Source organism: Microcebus murinus, chromosome 10, assembly GCF_040939455.1.
Source record: "Microcebus murinus isolate Inina chromosome 10, M.murinus_Inina_mat1.0, whole genome shotgun sequence".
Classification (NCBI taxonomy): domain Eukaryota; kingdom Metazoa; phylum Chordata; class Mammalia; order Primates; family Cheirogaleidae; genus Microcebus; species Microcebus murinus.
Window position 1 is genome coordinate 45495981 of NC_134113.1, and position 16606 is coordinate 45512586.

Sequence of the window (16606 nt, forward strand, 5' to 3'; positions counted from 1 at the left end):
TGTGCCCACCTTGGCACTCTGGCTCACTGTGGGCGGCCAGCACTGTCCTCACTCCAGTCTCTCTCTATTCCAGGTTGTCACTCTTGCTGTCTACACCTTCTTCTTCACATGCCTGATTGGACGCCAGTTTTTGGATCCCACCAAAGGCTATGCGGGGCATGATTTGGATCTTTACATTCCAATCTTCACTCTCCTACAATTCTTCTTCTATGCAGGATGGCTCAAGGTAGCCAATAGTCACAGTACTTGAGACATACTCTATAATCTGTCATGTTCCAAAAATCTGCACACTGTTTTTTTACTGAGTCTTTAGCAAATCATTCATGAGTGAGTCAAAGATAGATTTAACATGTAAAAGCTCAGCGATGTGATTCCTTTTCTACCAGGGATTAAAGTGACAGGGCTGTAGTTTGCACTTATATTGCAGCAATCTGAAACAGCTCATCTATGCAAAGATGAGAAGAACACTCTTTTATGGCTATTGATTTTTTTTTAAGTCTCTGTGTGCTCCCATTAGGATTACAATAATGTAACTAAAGTAATAACTAACTGTGCCTGCATTGATATTTTATACCACAATAAGAAACTAGGCAGAGTAAAAGAGAATAAACAAGAAGCCTTGTCTGTAAGACTTAAGCATTCACATTGTAGTGGTATCTTGGTTCTGCTCAACTCTGTAAATAGTTACTTGCAATTCCCTGAAATCCTACTTGCTATCCCATAATATTAAATACTTCCCGTTTTCCAAAACAGAACAGAAACTCAGGAAAGAATTCATCAGAACCAAAACCAGAAATATTAGGATTAATGTTGACATTTGGTTTGCCAGGAAATTAAAAACAGGTCCAAGAAGTGAGAACAGCTTATCTAATTATCACCATAGAATGTTATGTGTTCCCCACCACCACCACCCTCCTTCACCCCTCTCAAACTTCCCAGATGTGTGCGAATATCAGAGGTCTGATTCTTCCATCTCTTTTGTAAACTTCTAATAGGGACAGATGTGATAGAAAAAGATCAAAGACAATGATTTCATTCAGTTAACTGAAATCTGATGACAGTATGAAGATGATGTTAGTTAAGTAGAATTTTCAAATGTGTGACCTTCCAAATGGCCACATGTCGTGCACCATTGAGGTCTTCAGGTTGCAGCAGAATTCTCCCTGCAGAAGCCTTTCCTTTCATTGGTTTGAATCTTAACCAGGAAAAATAAATGAATGGGCATTTCAAATTATACCCCAAAGAGTTAAGGCATGTCCCTTACAAATGGTAAAAATATTTTAACCAGGTAACAGTGATTCTTAATTATTTTTGCCCATTTAAGAGCAAGAAAGAACAAAAGAGACTTTTGTTCATTTTCCATGAGAAGAAAAAGTAGACTTTACCTTGATAAATATAAAATCACTACAATTGGCCCAAATGCTCAATGATTTTGGTCTTTTTTGTCCTTTCCCCTGCTTAGTGCTGAGCTTTTTATTCTTTGATTTGTGTCCACAAATGCAAAGATGAGAAGGAGAACCACATAAGGTCCTCTGCTAACCTGTAAAGAGTAGATAGTGGTTCCTTCCTTCTGACGTGCTTTTTAAAATGTTAACATCCTTTTCCTCTGTAAAATACTTTTAAAAGGCAAAATATGAAAAGGCACAATCCTAGCTCTGTTAAGAGATCAGCAAACCTAAACACCAATGGTTTGTGCCTCGATATATAAATAGCTGCTCTATCTTGACAATCCAGATATTTATGAATCTTTTCAAAGTGCAGAAAAACCAACTTAACTTTATGAACAATGTATTACTCTGTTACTTGCTGGAAATGGAGCCTCCAATGGAGTTAAAGATATCTTTTATGATTGTCAATTCATAAACATAGGTGCCATTTTGTTAATTTAATGTAAACTATAATAATATATGGAGAACTCGTCCCATAAAAGTGAAAATATGGATATAACAAAAATATTTTCAGCAAGTGATCCACTTAATTTAAGCAAAGAAATGGCAAGAAATGGTACATAGTCCCTTGCAACTCATAATAAAGGACTTTGATATGGATATCACTGTGAGGTTTTGTGCGTCAGCCCGCAGCCTAGCCTAGGGCTATCTCTTAGAATAGGGGAAATACACTTCGATAAATCAGAGATTCTTAAGGCCACATATTAAAACCTCCTGAGTGCTTTACCTGATACTGATGGCTGAGCTCAACCTCACACTGGTTAAATCAGAATCCCTGGGGGACGGACCCAGTCATTAGTTATTTTTAAGAGCTCCCAAGGTAATTTTAATGTGTAGCCATGGCTAAAAACAACTGCTTTAAGTAATTTGTCCTAAATCCTAAAAAATAAGTAGGTAGATTTTCTACTGAATGGTCTCAAAATCTAGACTCTAGAGACTAATCACATGGTGCCTTTATTTTATATACTTGTAAGTTTTTTACCATCTAGACCCAATGTATGCAATATATGCAAAATCTCCATCTCTCTCTCTTTCTCTCTGTCTGCCCCCGACACACACACACACACACACACACACACACACACATTCACATGCACATGCACAGACATCCAGATAATAAAAATCAAAGGAAATTATTCAGAAAGGAGAATGACAGGTGAGTCGTATTTGACATATAAACCTCTCATAAAGAAGGCCATTCAATTCAAGAACATGGTAAGAATGTTTCATTTTGACCAAATATTAGAAGCTGTTTGGTAATAAGCTACCTAAATCTTTCCCAGCAGGAAAACTAACTTACTGGATAAGGGTAAATCCTTTAGAGTAAAACTAAGTAAGCCACAATTTCCAGCTTTATAACTCACTGGCCCTCAGGCTCATTCGCTTAGCGATTATGTCCAATAATTGTGGCAGCTCCTTATGTCATTTTTTAAAACTGTGATTTAAGTCTTTCTTTGCTATTTAACCTTCTCCTTATTTATATTTTGTCTTATCATCTGTGTCCTGTAGATTCCTTGAAAACACAGGCTATGTACCCCTCGCAGTGCCTTGCACATTGTTGCTCCTTAAATATCCATGAGTTTTATTTGGCTCCTTACCAGCGTACAGCCTGTCCTGGATAGGGCCTGTGTTGTCACCAGTTGGATGGACAGATCCATCCATGCATTTGGCAAGCATGCACGTGAAGGTGCATCATTCATGGTTTGAGAATCAAGTCCCCTTGCTAATAAGTATCTGCGTCTGTAGAACAATCCTCTCCCCTCTAGGCTTCATATTATGAAAGTAGCAAAATGAAGCTGGGAGCAAAACAGGAATCAGTTTAGTCTCTGTTCTCAGTCTCCACAGGTATCATGATTGATTTCTTCTGTGTCCTCACCTGCAGGTAGCTGAGCAACTCATCAACCCTTTTGGAGAGGATGATGATGATTTTGAAACTAACTGGTGCATTGACAGAAATTTGCAGGTTAGCAGAACTTTTCTTTCCTTTACAAACATTAATAATAAATCACTAATGATGTTTCAAATCTAAGCAGACCCTGGATACAGGCCCCTGGACTTCTGAGCTTCAGCCACAAATGAAAGAGGTTTGGCTCTTCAGCAGGTTGTCTCAAGTCCTTTCGGAACCTCACGTGTCCTAGATCTCAGTCCCAGTGAAATTTAGCTTCTTTTAAGTAGAATTTCAAGCCAATGTTATTTGTAAGTTTCTCTATTAGCTTTACTCAGCCTCTTCCATCTCAGTACAGAGCAATAATTTAATTTATTCTTTAATTTGTTTTCTATTGCCACCCAGAGAGGTTCACAGTGATACGATCTGACGTGAGTTCCCAAAGTTGTCTCACATAGATCCCAGCAGCCAGATGTCTGGCAGCTGAACACTGGGAGCCTGGGCCATGCCATCCTGTGTCTCAAATTTGCCTGAAACGTACCAGGTGGGCCCCAGGGTCCTGGCCCTGAACCACCGTTCCAGAGAGCTTTTCACAAATAACCAGTATGAGGGAATTTTCCTTTTAGGCAAGATGCTACTCAGACCATTCTCTTCCCTGAGAACCACAGATGGAGTAAAGGCCTTCACCCTGTTCATTTGTTTCAAGCCCTCACTCAGCTCTTACATAAATACAGACATTTCACAGTAGATCTCATTGTCAGTCTGTGTGGGGAGGAGGTGTAATGTCTCGGTCACTCACTCTATGTCAAAATTGGATTCCCAGAGGATTAATAATTTATTCGGGCATCGTTTAGTCAAAGCCAAGAGGAGAGATCATTATTGCTTCAACCAGTATAGACTTGCTGATTTGCTTTTCCAAACAAACAAGAAACCAGGGCATATAAGTTACGGGGTTAACAAGACTCTTCGCCTTCCCACTATCTGGGCTAAGTGGGTGCTGTCGGAGCAGCCACTAAGACCATACTGTAGCCCTGAGCACGGTATCAGGTGGGATGCAGCTTCACTCGGGCGTGTGGCTTGTTGAATGGAGTACGGGCGGACTGAAGCCCCACTCACTCTCATTGCCAAGTGCTTTTGAGCAGTAAACGATGGGTACAACTCTGCGGCAGCCGTGGTTGTGGCAAATATGAAGTACAGATATTTGTATATTCACTCACTTAGACTTCCAAGCCCACGCCAACTCCCATCCACCCACTGGAACTTCTCATTTTTATATAATTTGCATCTGAGTTATTCTAACAATGTAACGGCGATTTTAGGTCTCTCTTTTAGCTGTGGATGAGATGCACATGAGCCTACCCAAGATGAAGAAGGACATTTACTGGGACGATTCTGCCGCCCAACCGCCATACACACTGGCAGCTGCTGACTACTGCATACCCTCATTTCTGGGGTCAACAGTCCAAATGGGGTAAGCGTATTTTTTTAAAATCTCCAATATTTAGGAAATAAGTAGATCACTATTTTGATCTATTTGCTTTTTGGCTTTTTTTTCTAATTGCGCTTAATAAGTGAGTCTCTGTCGAGTGGTTTTAACATAAGAATCTGTCCCTATAGACTAGGGGCCTTAAATAAATGGGTTGAGGCCTGAAGTAAATCAGGCACAGTTCTAGAATAATTTTATTACATCTTACAATGGATGCGATTTTGAAGAAATGCGTGTGTGTGTGGGTGGTGGGGTGTAAGTATATTTGCTGAAGTCAGGTGCCACAGTTTCCAAGTAAATTAAAGAGGAGAGCATGGACAAATTTAGAGAGTGAAAACCACTCCCTGCTCCCCCCCCCAAAAAAAAAAACAGTAGAAAAAGGAAAAAATTTGTGGAATTTTTCTCATAACTTTAGGCAAAACTGTGGCTCATTGTTCCCTGAGGCCAACTCTAAGCAGATTTGTGAAGCAGGTTCATGCCCTGTGCTTGCCGCCCTCCCCTTTCTCTGCTTTCGGGACACCTGGCTTCAATCCTGCTCCTACGAAGCTTTACCCTTAGCTGAATGTCTCCTAATCCTTATGAATGGTGATTTGTGGCACTGCTCTTCCAAAGGGGCCTCTGAGGCTGAAAACCTTTCAAGACCCAAAGAAAAGGATGACTGAAGGTGGAATTTCAGGAGTTGTGGCAGATCATGAGGAAGACTTAGGAGCCAGGAGATTTTCCTTGCTGCCCTCAAAGGACACCTTAGAGAAAGTCACCTCCTCCAGATTAGACTTGCTTCTGCTTTTAGATAGCCTTCTAAGACAGCACCCTCCTGTCCAGGGCTCCTTCTAGGCCAGGAAACTCAGCCCTACCCCAGCCTATTCTTAGTCCCCATGCATAGTGACTTCCCACTGTGTGCCCTTCTCAGCCTTTGTAATGCCCTCCCCAGCGGCAGAGACTCGTGGACATTTGGCAACCTTCTCATTTTTGAAAACTAATAAGAAGTGTTTTTCTGTGAATTTGTTTTCAGATAATTCAGGGTGCTTTATCCTTCCTCCCAGTCCCACCATTATTAAATTACTTGAAGTCCTAACTTGTAAAAGAAGAGAGACCTATACCCTTGATAAAGTCAGGAAATCACTGTGATGATTTTATTTAGGCTGCAAGTGCTGCGTGGGCTGCATCTCTAATGTCCATCGGGTTGTTTTGCACAATGGTTCAATGAGTTTTTACAGGTCTCAAGATTTTTATCCTAATCTACATATTCGTCCTAATCATCATAATTTGGGGGGTTCCTAAGTAAATGTCCATGTTCTTTAGAAAAATATTAAAACATCTGTTTCTCCAATTTCTAAATATGAAAACATAGAATTAGGGATTGATAAGATCTTGGAGAAAATTCCTTTCCCAAAAAGGTTATTAGGAAAGTTAAATGTGATTGTAAACATAAAACACTCCAAATATAACTATAGAGCCTATTATTATCAGCTAGCCAATTCTCTTATTTGTGGATGTCAAACCGAGGCACAGAAAGATCTACTGGGAGAGGTTTCTGTGAGACGTCTAACGGGACTCTGCTAGAACCACCCAGGCAAGGAAACAACTCTAGGCAAAAGCTCACTTGTTCTTGATTTTCTGCATGCATGAGAACTGTTAAACTGAGCCGCAGCCCAGGAAGATGCCCTGAAGGAACACAGACATGTTCACAGGAGTGCCCCTTTCCATCCGGTAGTGTTGATTCTTCCCAGGATTGTAATGTTAGACCAAATGTGACAGAAAACCAAACTCAAATCATCTTAAGCAAAAAGGGTTTTATTGGGTCCCACCAGAGACAAGCGTAGCTTTGGGCGTGGCTGGGTCCAGAGGCTCAGAGAATGTTGCCGGGACTCCCTCTGGCCCTGTCCCTCTCGGTTCTGCTTTTCTCTCCACTGGCTCCGATGTCAGGCAGGCTCCCCCCTCCAGATGGCAAGTGGAAAATGACAGCCAGCAGCCTCAGGCTTACAACCTACCTTCTCAGCAAACCTGTGGGAAAAGCACATCTTTTTTCCAGCTCTTAAAACTAAAATACTAAATGTGCTGTGATTGGCTGGGCGTGGCTAACATATCCATTCCTGAACTAATCACTGTTGATAGGGAAACACGATATTCTGATTAGTTAAGGCTGGGTCCGGTGTCCACCTTAAACCAAGGGGAATAGTCAGCCCCATCCAACCATGTGGAGTATGTGATGTCTCGAGAAAAATCAGGGTGCTCATACCAGGAGAAGGGCAAATGATTTTGCTGTCCTGGCAAAAACAACAGATGACTTCTAAAAATTGTAGAAGATAATTCCCCAAGCAATGAATTGTTCCCTCACCAAATACAAGGTCACCATCAAGTGAGGCCAGCTGAGGCTGAGGGAAAAAGGCAAAAGTGAAAGTCTAATTGCAGCACAGGTGGTTTTGTGGGTTATGACTGAGCCAGTGAGCTCTCTGCATTAGGGTGAGGACCAGGTGTGAAGATACTGTAGACATAAGCATTTCATAAAAGTCCCTGCCGCTTGATGAGCATTGAAAATCCTTTCCTAGATGAGTAAATTCTTTATTTTCTTATTCTGTTTTGGGTATTTAAATCAGAAATCAAATTTCACTTATTTTCTCATATCAACATTTCAGGTGTGTAGTCACAATTCCCATAAGCCAGAAATTCTGAAATCAAGGCAGTGCCCTTCAAAGGCTGAGCAAAAGTGCTGCACAGGGGCGGCCTGGGAAATCACTCGCCCGGCATTCCGCACACTCAGCACACTGCTCACATTGCTCATCTCCACATAAAGTGGAAACTCCTTGGAGACAATCCCTTTGTTCTCTATATTAAGGAACATGTTCAAAGCACACGGCCCTGTTTTCTGCATATTTACTAAATTATACATTACTTAAATAAAGTTAGTTTTTCTCCCTTTTCCTTATCTGAAGTACAAATTTAAAATACATTTTCCTGTGTACTTTCACATATGAAATGCACTCATTTATTTATTCAGGTAAATATTACTTAGTATGTGGTAGGTTCTATGCCAGATGCTAGAGGTAGTCAAAAAAAGATAGAAAGAAAAGGGGAAAAAAACACCTTTTAGCTCACAGACATAATGAGGAGACAAGTTACAGTATTACGTGAGATAACGTGGTAAATGCTGCAGTAGAGAAATGCTCGGAGTCTTATGGGTACACACTTCATGCAGGCTGCCAAATCACAGAAGGCTTCTTGGGGTTGGGGAGTCTACTGTGCATCTTTAACCCTTTGAACTCGGATGTCGAGTGTGGACAATGTCTAGTGGATAATGAGAAAAAAGCAAGCAAGTGCAAAGGGTTACGAGTGAGTTAGAAGGCCTGTGCAGAGGCTCAGGCCTGGTCATGCCAGCAATTTGGGGGCCGAGGCAGGAGGATCACTTGAGGCCAGGAGTTTGAGACCAGCCTGGGCAGCATAAGAGGTCTACAAAAATTAGAAAATTTAGCCTGGCCTGGTGGCATGCGCCTGTAGTCACAGCTACTAGGAGGCTGAGCCTGGAGGACTGCTTGAGGCCAGAAGTTTGAGGCTGCAGTGAGCTGTGATCATGATGCTGCACTCCAGCCTGGGCAACAGAGTGAGATGCTGTCTCACAAAAAAAAAAAAAAAGGAGCTAATGTGCAGATAGGAGCAGAGGGTGCATTCTAGGTCAACATGATCAAAGATGGGAAAAAAAATACAAATAGTGTGTGCAGAGTAACAATTTGATATGCAAAGCAGAGAAGCTAAGAAATGAATCTAGAGGGCAGATTATGGAGGGCTTTATAGGCTGGGTAAAGGGCTTCAGCCTTTCTCCAGAGCTATAAATGACAGGGGCACATACTTGTTTTCAGTAGGTTAGCCTGGCAGCTGGCTGAAAGACGGAGTGCTGAGGGTAAGACCAGAGCCAGAGTTAGCAGGCTATTGGTGCCATTTAAACAGGAGAGGATACGTGCCTGAACTCAGTGGCTTCACAAGGGACGTAGACAGTAGAGATGATGGAAGGGACAATAAGATTCAAGAAAGGAGAAGGAGTTAAGAATGCCTGGGTGGTAAACCAAGGCCGATGGAGGGGTAAGGGTGGGAGCTGCTCTACAGGGAACGTGACGCCTGTGTCAAAGGTGAGGCTTCTGCAGGCGCTGCACGTGGACACAGCCCCGCAGGCAGTGAGTGCAGAGACAAGGTCTAGGCCAGAGGATGCCTCTGCCTGTAGTCAGCACACAGAAGTGTAGGAGTGGGTGGGCACACCCAGAGCAGCGCCCAGGGGGCAGGGCAGGATGCAAGGGGTAGAACACTATCTCTGAAAGGGTAGGCAAAGAGGCAGAAGAACGCAGAGAATGCCCTCTCCTGGAGGCCAAGGGTGCAGTGCTGCAAAATAAAGCCTCAAAAATGCTGTAAGTAGGGGATGGACACGCTTGAAGCTCTGACTTGAGGCGGGAGGTGAGGCATGGGCAATATACGTAACCTTAACACTTGTATCCCCATAATACACTAAAATAAAATAAAATAAAAATGGTATAAGTGTTTGCATGTTAAGGTCATTGGAGACATAAGTAAGAGTGTGGAGCAGAAGCTAAATTTCAGGTTAGGAGTGATTGGAAGGTGAGATCAAGACTGCCCGTGTAAGTGATTAAAAAAAATAATTATATTATAGAAAACAGATACAAAAGTAGAGAATAAGCTCCAATAAAGCTCCATATACCCTTCACAATTTTCCACCCACCCTCACCCTCCTCACCCTTGGATCATTGTGAATCACTATGCCTGTCACCAGAATAGTGTTCATTGTACCCAGTAGATAAGTTTTTATCCCACACACTCCCATCTATCCTCCCCCTTTCTTCATTTCTCCTGTCCTCTATATCACTTTGTGCCCATGTGTACCTATTATTTAGCTCTCACTTACTAGTGAGGATATAAGGTGTTTGGTTTTCCATTCTTGAGATATTTTACTTAGGATAATGGTCTCCAGTTCATCGAAGCTGCTGCAAACAACATTATTTCATTTCTTTTTGTAGTTGAGTAGTACTCCATGGTATATAATATATATACCATATTTTCTTTATCCACTCATAAATTGATGGGCACTTAGGTTGATTCCACATCTTTGTGATTATAAATTATGCTGCAATAAACAGCATAATTCAAGCGCAGGTGTCTTTTTTATAAAATGACTTCATTTCCTTTGAGTAGACACCCAGCAGTGGAATTGCTAAATTGAATGGTAGGTCTACATTTATTTCTTTGTGGAATATCTATACTGTTTTCCACAGAGGTTGTACTAATTTGCAGTCGCACCAACGGTGTGTATGCATTCCTTTCTCTCTGCACCAACACCAGCATCTGTTGTTTGTTGAATATTTATTAATGGCCATTCTGACAGGGGTAAGGTGGTATCTCCTTGCAGTTTTCATTTGCATTTTCCTGATGATTAGTTATGTTGAGAATTTTTTCATATATTTGTTGGCCATTTGTCTATCATCTTTCAAAAAACTTCTGTTCATGTTCTTTGCCCACTTTTTGATGGGTTGTTTGGTTTTTTCTTGCAGATATGTTTGAGTTCTTTGTAAAATCTGGATATTAGACCTTTGTCAGATGTATAGTTTGCAAATATTTTCTACCATTCTTTGGGTTTTCTATTTGCTCTATTGATTATTTCCTTTACTGTGCAGAAGTCTTTTTAATTTAATTAAGTTCCATTTATTCATTTTTTTGTTGCTGTATTTGCCACTGGGGTCTTACTAATAAATTATTTGCCTAGACTGATGTCTAGAAGAGTTTTTCCTACATTTTCTTCTAGAATTTTAATAGTTTTATGCCTCACATTTAAGTCTTTTATCTATTTTGAATTAATTTTTGTATGTGACAAGAGATTGGTGTCCTGTTTCATTCTTCTATATGTGGCTATCCAATTTTCCCAACACCATTTATTGAATAGGGCTTTCTTTCCCCAGTGTGTATTGTTTGTCTTTTTGTTGTTGTTATTTGTTTGTTTGTTTTTTGAGACAGAGTCTCACTCTGTTGCCCAGGCTAGAGTACCATGGCATCAGCCTCACTCACAGCAACCTCAAACTCCTGGGCTCAAGCAATCCTCCTGCCTCAGCCTCCCGAATAGCTGGGATTACAGGCATGTGCCACCATTCCCAGCTAATTTTTTATATATTTTTAGTTGGCCAATTAATTTCTTTCTATTTTTAGTAGAGATGGGGGTCTTGCTCTTGCTCAGGCTGGTCTCGAACTCCTGAGCTCAAACAATCTGCCTGCCTCGGCCTCCCAGAGTGCTAGGATTACAGGCATGAGCCACCGTGCCCGGCCTCCCAGTGTGTATTGTCTGCTTTGTCAAAGATCAGTTAGTTGTAGGTAGATGGTTTTATTTCTGGGTTCTCTATTCTGTCCCATTGGTCTATGTCCATACCAATACCATGCTGCTTTGGTTACTATAGCTTTGTAGTATAATTTGAAGTCTGGTAATGTGATACCTCCAGATTTGTTCTTTTTGCTTAAGATTGATTTGGCTCGTCAGATTCTTTTCTGGTTCCAAATGAAGCTTAGGATTATTTTTCCTAGATCTGTGAAATATGACATCGGTATTTTGATGGCAATTACATTGAATCTGTAAATCACTTTGGGCAGTATGGACATTTTAATGATGTTGATTCTACCAATCCATGATCAAGTCATGTTTTTCAATTTGTTTGTGTCATCTGTGACTTCTTTCATCAGTGTTTTATAGTTCTCCTTGTACAGATTTTTCACCTCCTTAGTTAAGTAAATTCCTAGGTATTTTATTATATTTGTAGCTATTATAAATGGTATTGATTCCTTTATTTGACTCTCAGCTTGACTGTTATTAGTATATAGAAATGCTACTGATTTATGTATGTTGATTTTGTAACCTGAAACTTTGTTGAATTTATTTATCAATTCCAGGAGTCTTTTGGTGGAGTCTTTAGGGTTTTCTAGATAAAAGATTAAATTATTAGCAAACAGAGAGTTTGACCTCCTGTTTCCTAATTTGGATGGCCTTTATTTCTTTCTCTTGCCTGATTGCTCTGACTAGGACTTCCAATACTATGTTGAATAAAAGCGGTGACAGTGGGCACCCTTGGCTGTTCAAATTCTTAGGGGGAATTCTTTCAATGTTTCCCCATTCAGTATGATGTTGGCTGTGGGTTTGCCAAACGTGGATTTTATAATTTTGAGATGTGTTCCTTCTATGCCTAGTTTGTTGAGAGTTTTCATCATAAAAAGGTGCTGAATTATATTGAATGTTTTTTCTGTATCTATTGAAATGGTCATATGGTCTTTGTTTTTGTTTCTGTTTATGTGGTGAATCATGTGTATTGATTTACATATATTAAAACATCCTTGCGTCCCTGAGATGAAACTTACTTGATGGATTATCTTTTTGATGTGCTGCTGAATTCAGTTTGCTAGTATTTTGTTGAAGATTTTTGAATCTGTGTTCATAAGGGATATTGATCTATAGTTTTCTTTTTGTGTGTGTGTCCTTTGCTTTAGTATCAAGGTGATACTGGCTTCATAGAATGAGTTAAGGAGAATTCCCTTTTTCTCAATGTTATGGAATAGTTTCTGTAAGATAGGTACCATTTCTTCTTTGTAGGTCTGGTAGAATTCAGCTGTGAATCTGTGGTCCATGACTTTTTTGTTGTTGTTGGAGGATTTTTTTATTACTACTTCAATCTTGCTACTCATTACTGGTCTATTCAGGATTTATATTTCTTCCTTCCTGATTCAGGTTTGGGAGGTTGTGTGTTTCCAGGAATTTGTCCATTTTCTTTAGGTTTTCTAGATTGCTTGTGTAGAGGTTTTCATGTTATTTATGGATATTTTGTATTTCTACAGTATTAGTTATAATATTTCCTCTTTCATTTCTGATTGAGGTTATTTGAGTCATTTCTCTTCTATTTCTGATTAATCTGACTAGTAGTCTATTAATTTTGTTTATCTTTTCAAAGAACCAACTTTTTGTTTTACTGATCCTTTGTATTGTTTTGTTGTTATTGTTGTTGTTTCCATTTCATTTAATTCTGCTCTGAGCTTTGTTATTTCATTTTTCTTGCTGGCTTTGGGTTTGGTTTGTTCTTCATTTTCTAGTTCTTTGAGATGTGACATTAGGTTGCTAATTTGTAATCTTTTTGTCTTTTTCATGTAGGCATTTAAGGCTATGAGTTTTCCCCTTAGGACTGCTTTTTCTGTATCCCATAGATTTTGAAAGCTTGTGTCCCCTTTGTCATTCAGTTCAAGGAATCTTTTGATTTCCATATCATTGACCCAAGGATCACTCAGCAGCAGGTTGTTTAATTCCCATGACTTTGTGTAGTACTTACAACAATTTTGTCAGAAATAATGACTTTTTCCATCAGTCTATTGCCAGGAAAAAAAAAAAAGAAATAATGACTTTTACTTATCTATCTTTATTCCAAAAGTTCTAAGAATATGTAGCAATAATACAATTACTTTTTTTGTAATTATACATATATACTTATATACTTAATGTGCACAAAGCAATTAGGATTGTATAGTAAATCAGAAGTACTTTTAGCGATAAAAATTTAAATATACCAAATACATACTTCAGCAAGCAAAAACCTTATTAAAATATGGTTAAATATACTTCTTGATTGATGTTATTTAGAAGTCCTTTCTTCGCTGACTACATTTAAATATTTTACCTTTACAAGAAAATTCATAGTCTGATATATACTATTACATGCTTATGCTATAAACTACCAAAATATCTCAAATTCTGAATCACTAACTTCAACAAAAATGTATTCTTGGAACATTGATTTTTTTTCACTTAATGTACCAAAAAGGAAGGAAAAATCAAACCTCCCAAGGAGATGAATGTGCATTAAGAACGTGCATAATTTTAGAATTTAAGGATTCTTTCATATGCTGATGTGGGGTCACCATTGGTGCTCAATTTTCACCTTTAAATAGCACCAGAGGTATACATGGCTTAATTTCCTCTTCTAACAAAACTCCTATAGACTATGACAGTATTAAAGGGGTGAGAATTTAAAAGAACCCCCACTTTTGGCCACAATATCTTTTTTTATCAGCCAGTAAGGGCTGAAAGAACATAACTGGTGTGGTAACATGAAGATAGGCGTCTTTAAGGTGCAATAGGCTACTTCTTCAACCAGATTTGCCATAATCCTTGGACCAGACTATCAGATAGATAACAGAGAGGCAGTGGGAGGGTTGTCAGCTCTAAGTGCAGCTTTTTGGGCCAAAAGTACCTCCCAGGATGCTCCACTAGCTTGAAACTGTCCCCCAGAAAGGGACAGGAAGGGAGTCTATGTGAATACAACATCCTGTCCATCGGACTTTCCTCATAACCTTCTGCCCCACACCTCCCAGCTCAGCATGAGGGTTACCTTGCCTATTTTATAAATCCTTAGCTACAGTTTTGATGGTGATTCTGCAGTGCAGAAGGTTAAAAATAGCAGCACTTACCACTAATGGATTTGAAGAGTACATTTTGCTTTGCCCATGAATAAATGCTCCTCTACACGGGTCTCTGCCCTGATAGATTCTCAGGCAAATTATCAGCTCCCTCGGAGGCAGTTGCCTGACTTTGAGTACACTAGCAATTTGAAAACAATAGATCAGATGTGAGAAGTGAACTCATCATATTAAATATTTTCCTAAATTCCTCATTTCAGTTCTGTTAAAATGGCCTCTTACTATATGAATTTAAATTATCAAAATAACACTTTAAAAGTAGAACAGAGAAAGAAAGGCAAGCCTCATCCAGTTTTATCCTTCAATCTTTTTGAAGCTCTGTGTTTACCTAATCACCCTCATGAGAAGAGTTTGCTTTGTGAAAAGCTTGCTTTGAAAAATATGCATTAAATCCTTCAAGTCATTGGGGCTATTTTGGTCTTTCCATTTTAGACACACCCCAAGAAGTATGGAAGTCTACTGTCATCTTCAGCCATCCTCTGCTTGCCTCTTGTTACCACAACAGAGGGCAAAAAGTGTTCTTCTGGCCCCCAACCAGTCTAAGCATCTTTTAAAGAATCCTTAATTAAATCACAACTGCTCAGGCCCTCAGATATTTGTCACTGGCAAGGGAGATCATGGGCCTGAAGGTTGTGTGGGTGCTCAATAGACATTTTGAATTTAGGATTTTTTTAACACCTGAGATTAAATAATTCCAATCCAGACATCTATCCAAACTGTAGAGATAATGCATGCTCTACCTCCCTCTAGACTCAGCTGTAACTACCTACCCTAACTAGCTTGACATAACCTTTTCTCACTCTCCTTCTTCTATCCTTCTTCTCCCTTTCAAAAATAGCCCAACATATGACACCATCTTTCTTGTGCTCATGTTTTCTGTATTTCTGTATTGATGGTTTCTCTTCTGCAGTAAATGTATCCTGCAGGGCTTGGCAATGGTTAGCAAATGGTACAAAAAACAACGTCGAGAGGCAAGGTCAGGACAGTGCCTTCTCCACAACACCTGCCATTCGAATCCACCATATCTTCTTCTCCTCGCATAGCCCAGCTTCCTCCAGTCCTTATGTTTGCTCTGCGCTCACCCAGTGCCCTTGTCTCACCATTAAATGGCTGTCATTCCTTCAAAGGTTTTGATTGTTAGGTGGCAGCTCTTAGCTGTAGTAACATTTTCTAAAGGATGATCTTTCAGGAAAAAAGGAAGTGACCTTCAAACAGATGCTACCATTTCCTCCAACCCTGTATAAGAAGTCGATGATGACTTGGAACCCACCTCTGAAAATGTGCCAGTCATTGACGGAGTCCTTTCTATATCGCTGTTCTTCAAAGATGCTCTACGCATGTTACCCCTTTTTAACTCACAAACAACCCGGCAGTCAGGTGAAGGATTGTCATCACCAGCCTACCAAGTATGATGCTAAGTCACAAGAGGTTAAATGAGTCTCCCAAGGTCATACAGCTACTTAGTGTCAGCCTAGACAGCAGCAATCCTGACTCTGCCAGCTGTCAAAATAAATCATTTTTCCTACCACAAAGACAATTCTCAAATTCCATCCCTGGGAACTGATGGCTGCCTGGCACTTTCCATGAATGTCCTCCTATCTCTAATTACCAGCCTATTCAGTCCAAATGAGTTCCAGAACATAAAACCTAGGTTTTTCAGCTGACTGTCTCTAATATATAGGAATATAATGCTGGTACTTACGTTCTATAATATAATGTTTCTGCTATAATTGTTTAAGTGGTATTATATTTAGGCCTCAGGATTGCACTAACCCTATACGAAGGGTACACTTTAAAAATCAAATAAGGAGGAGAAAGCATAAAAGGGCTAAAAGGTACACCTGAACCTCCCAATTGGGAAATAAAGACTCTTTTAGAGTTTTCTATTCTGTGAGCTCTAACCTTTGATCCATTCTTAAGGCACAGTTTCTGCTGTCATATTGAGAACAATGATTATCAGGAAAAGGCAGAGATGGGCGTATGTCTTGGCAATGGGACCTTCCATGGAAGCATTTAGAAGAAAGGTCTTTAGGCCCATCATGCCATGGAGTCTGCCAACTGCTCTCTTAAAGAGTAGAGACCTGGAGGGCATCATTCATCACTTCAACGTGAAATACATTAAAGCTGCCCCCCATGCCCAGATATAAACCATCAAGTGTTCTTACAATGACCCAGTTTCAGACTAAAGGTGTGGAAAGTTTTCAAGCCACATTTATTTTCCAAAGCATTCATCAGTGTTGCTTTTCGTGTAGCCTTTCCAACCTGGACACTGCTGCCAACACCACACAACTG

At 39.9% G+C, this 16606-nt stretch overlaps 1 protein-coding gene across 2 annotated transcripts in view; it reads left to right on the forward strand.

Moving 5' to 3' along the window:
• The window catches only part of BEST3 (bestrophin 3), a 47379-nt gene that overhangs the window by 19965 nt on the left and 10808 nt on the right, over window positions 1-16606 (forward strand). For both annotated transcript variants that reach the window (XM_076007170.1, XM_012788719.3), the window contains 3 exons: window positions 74-226; window positions 3331-3411; window positions 4653-4804. In XM_076007170.1, the coding sequence (XP_075863285.1) occupies window positions 74-226; window positions 3331-3411; window positions 4653-4804 (386 nt within the window). The remainder of the gene's footprint in view (window positions 1-73; window positions 227-3330; window positions 3412-4652; window positions 4805-16606) is intronic.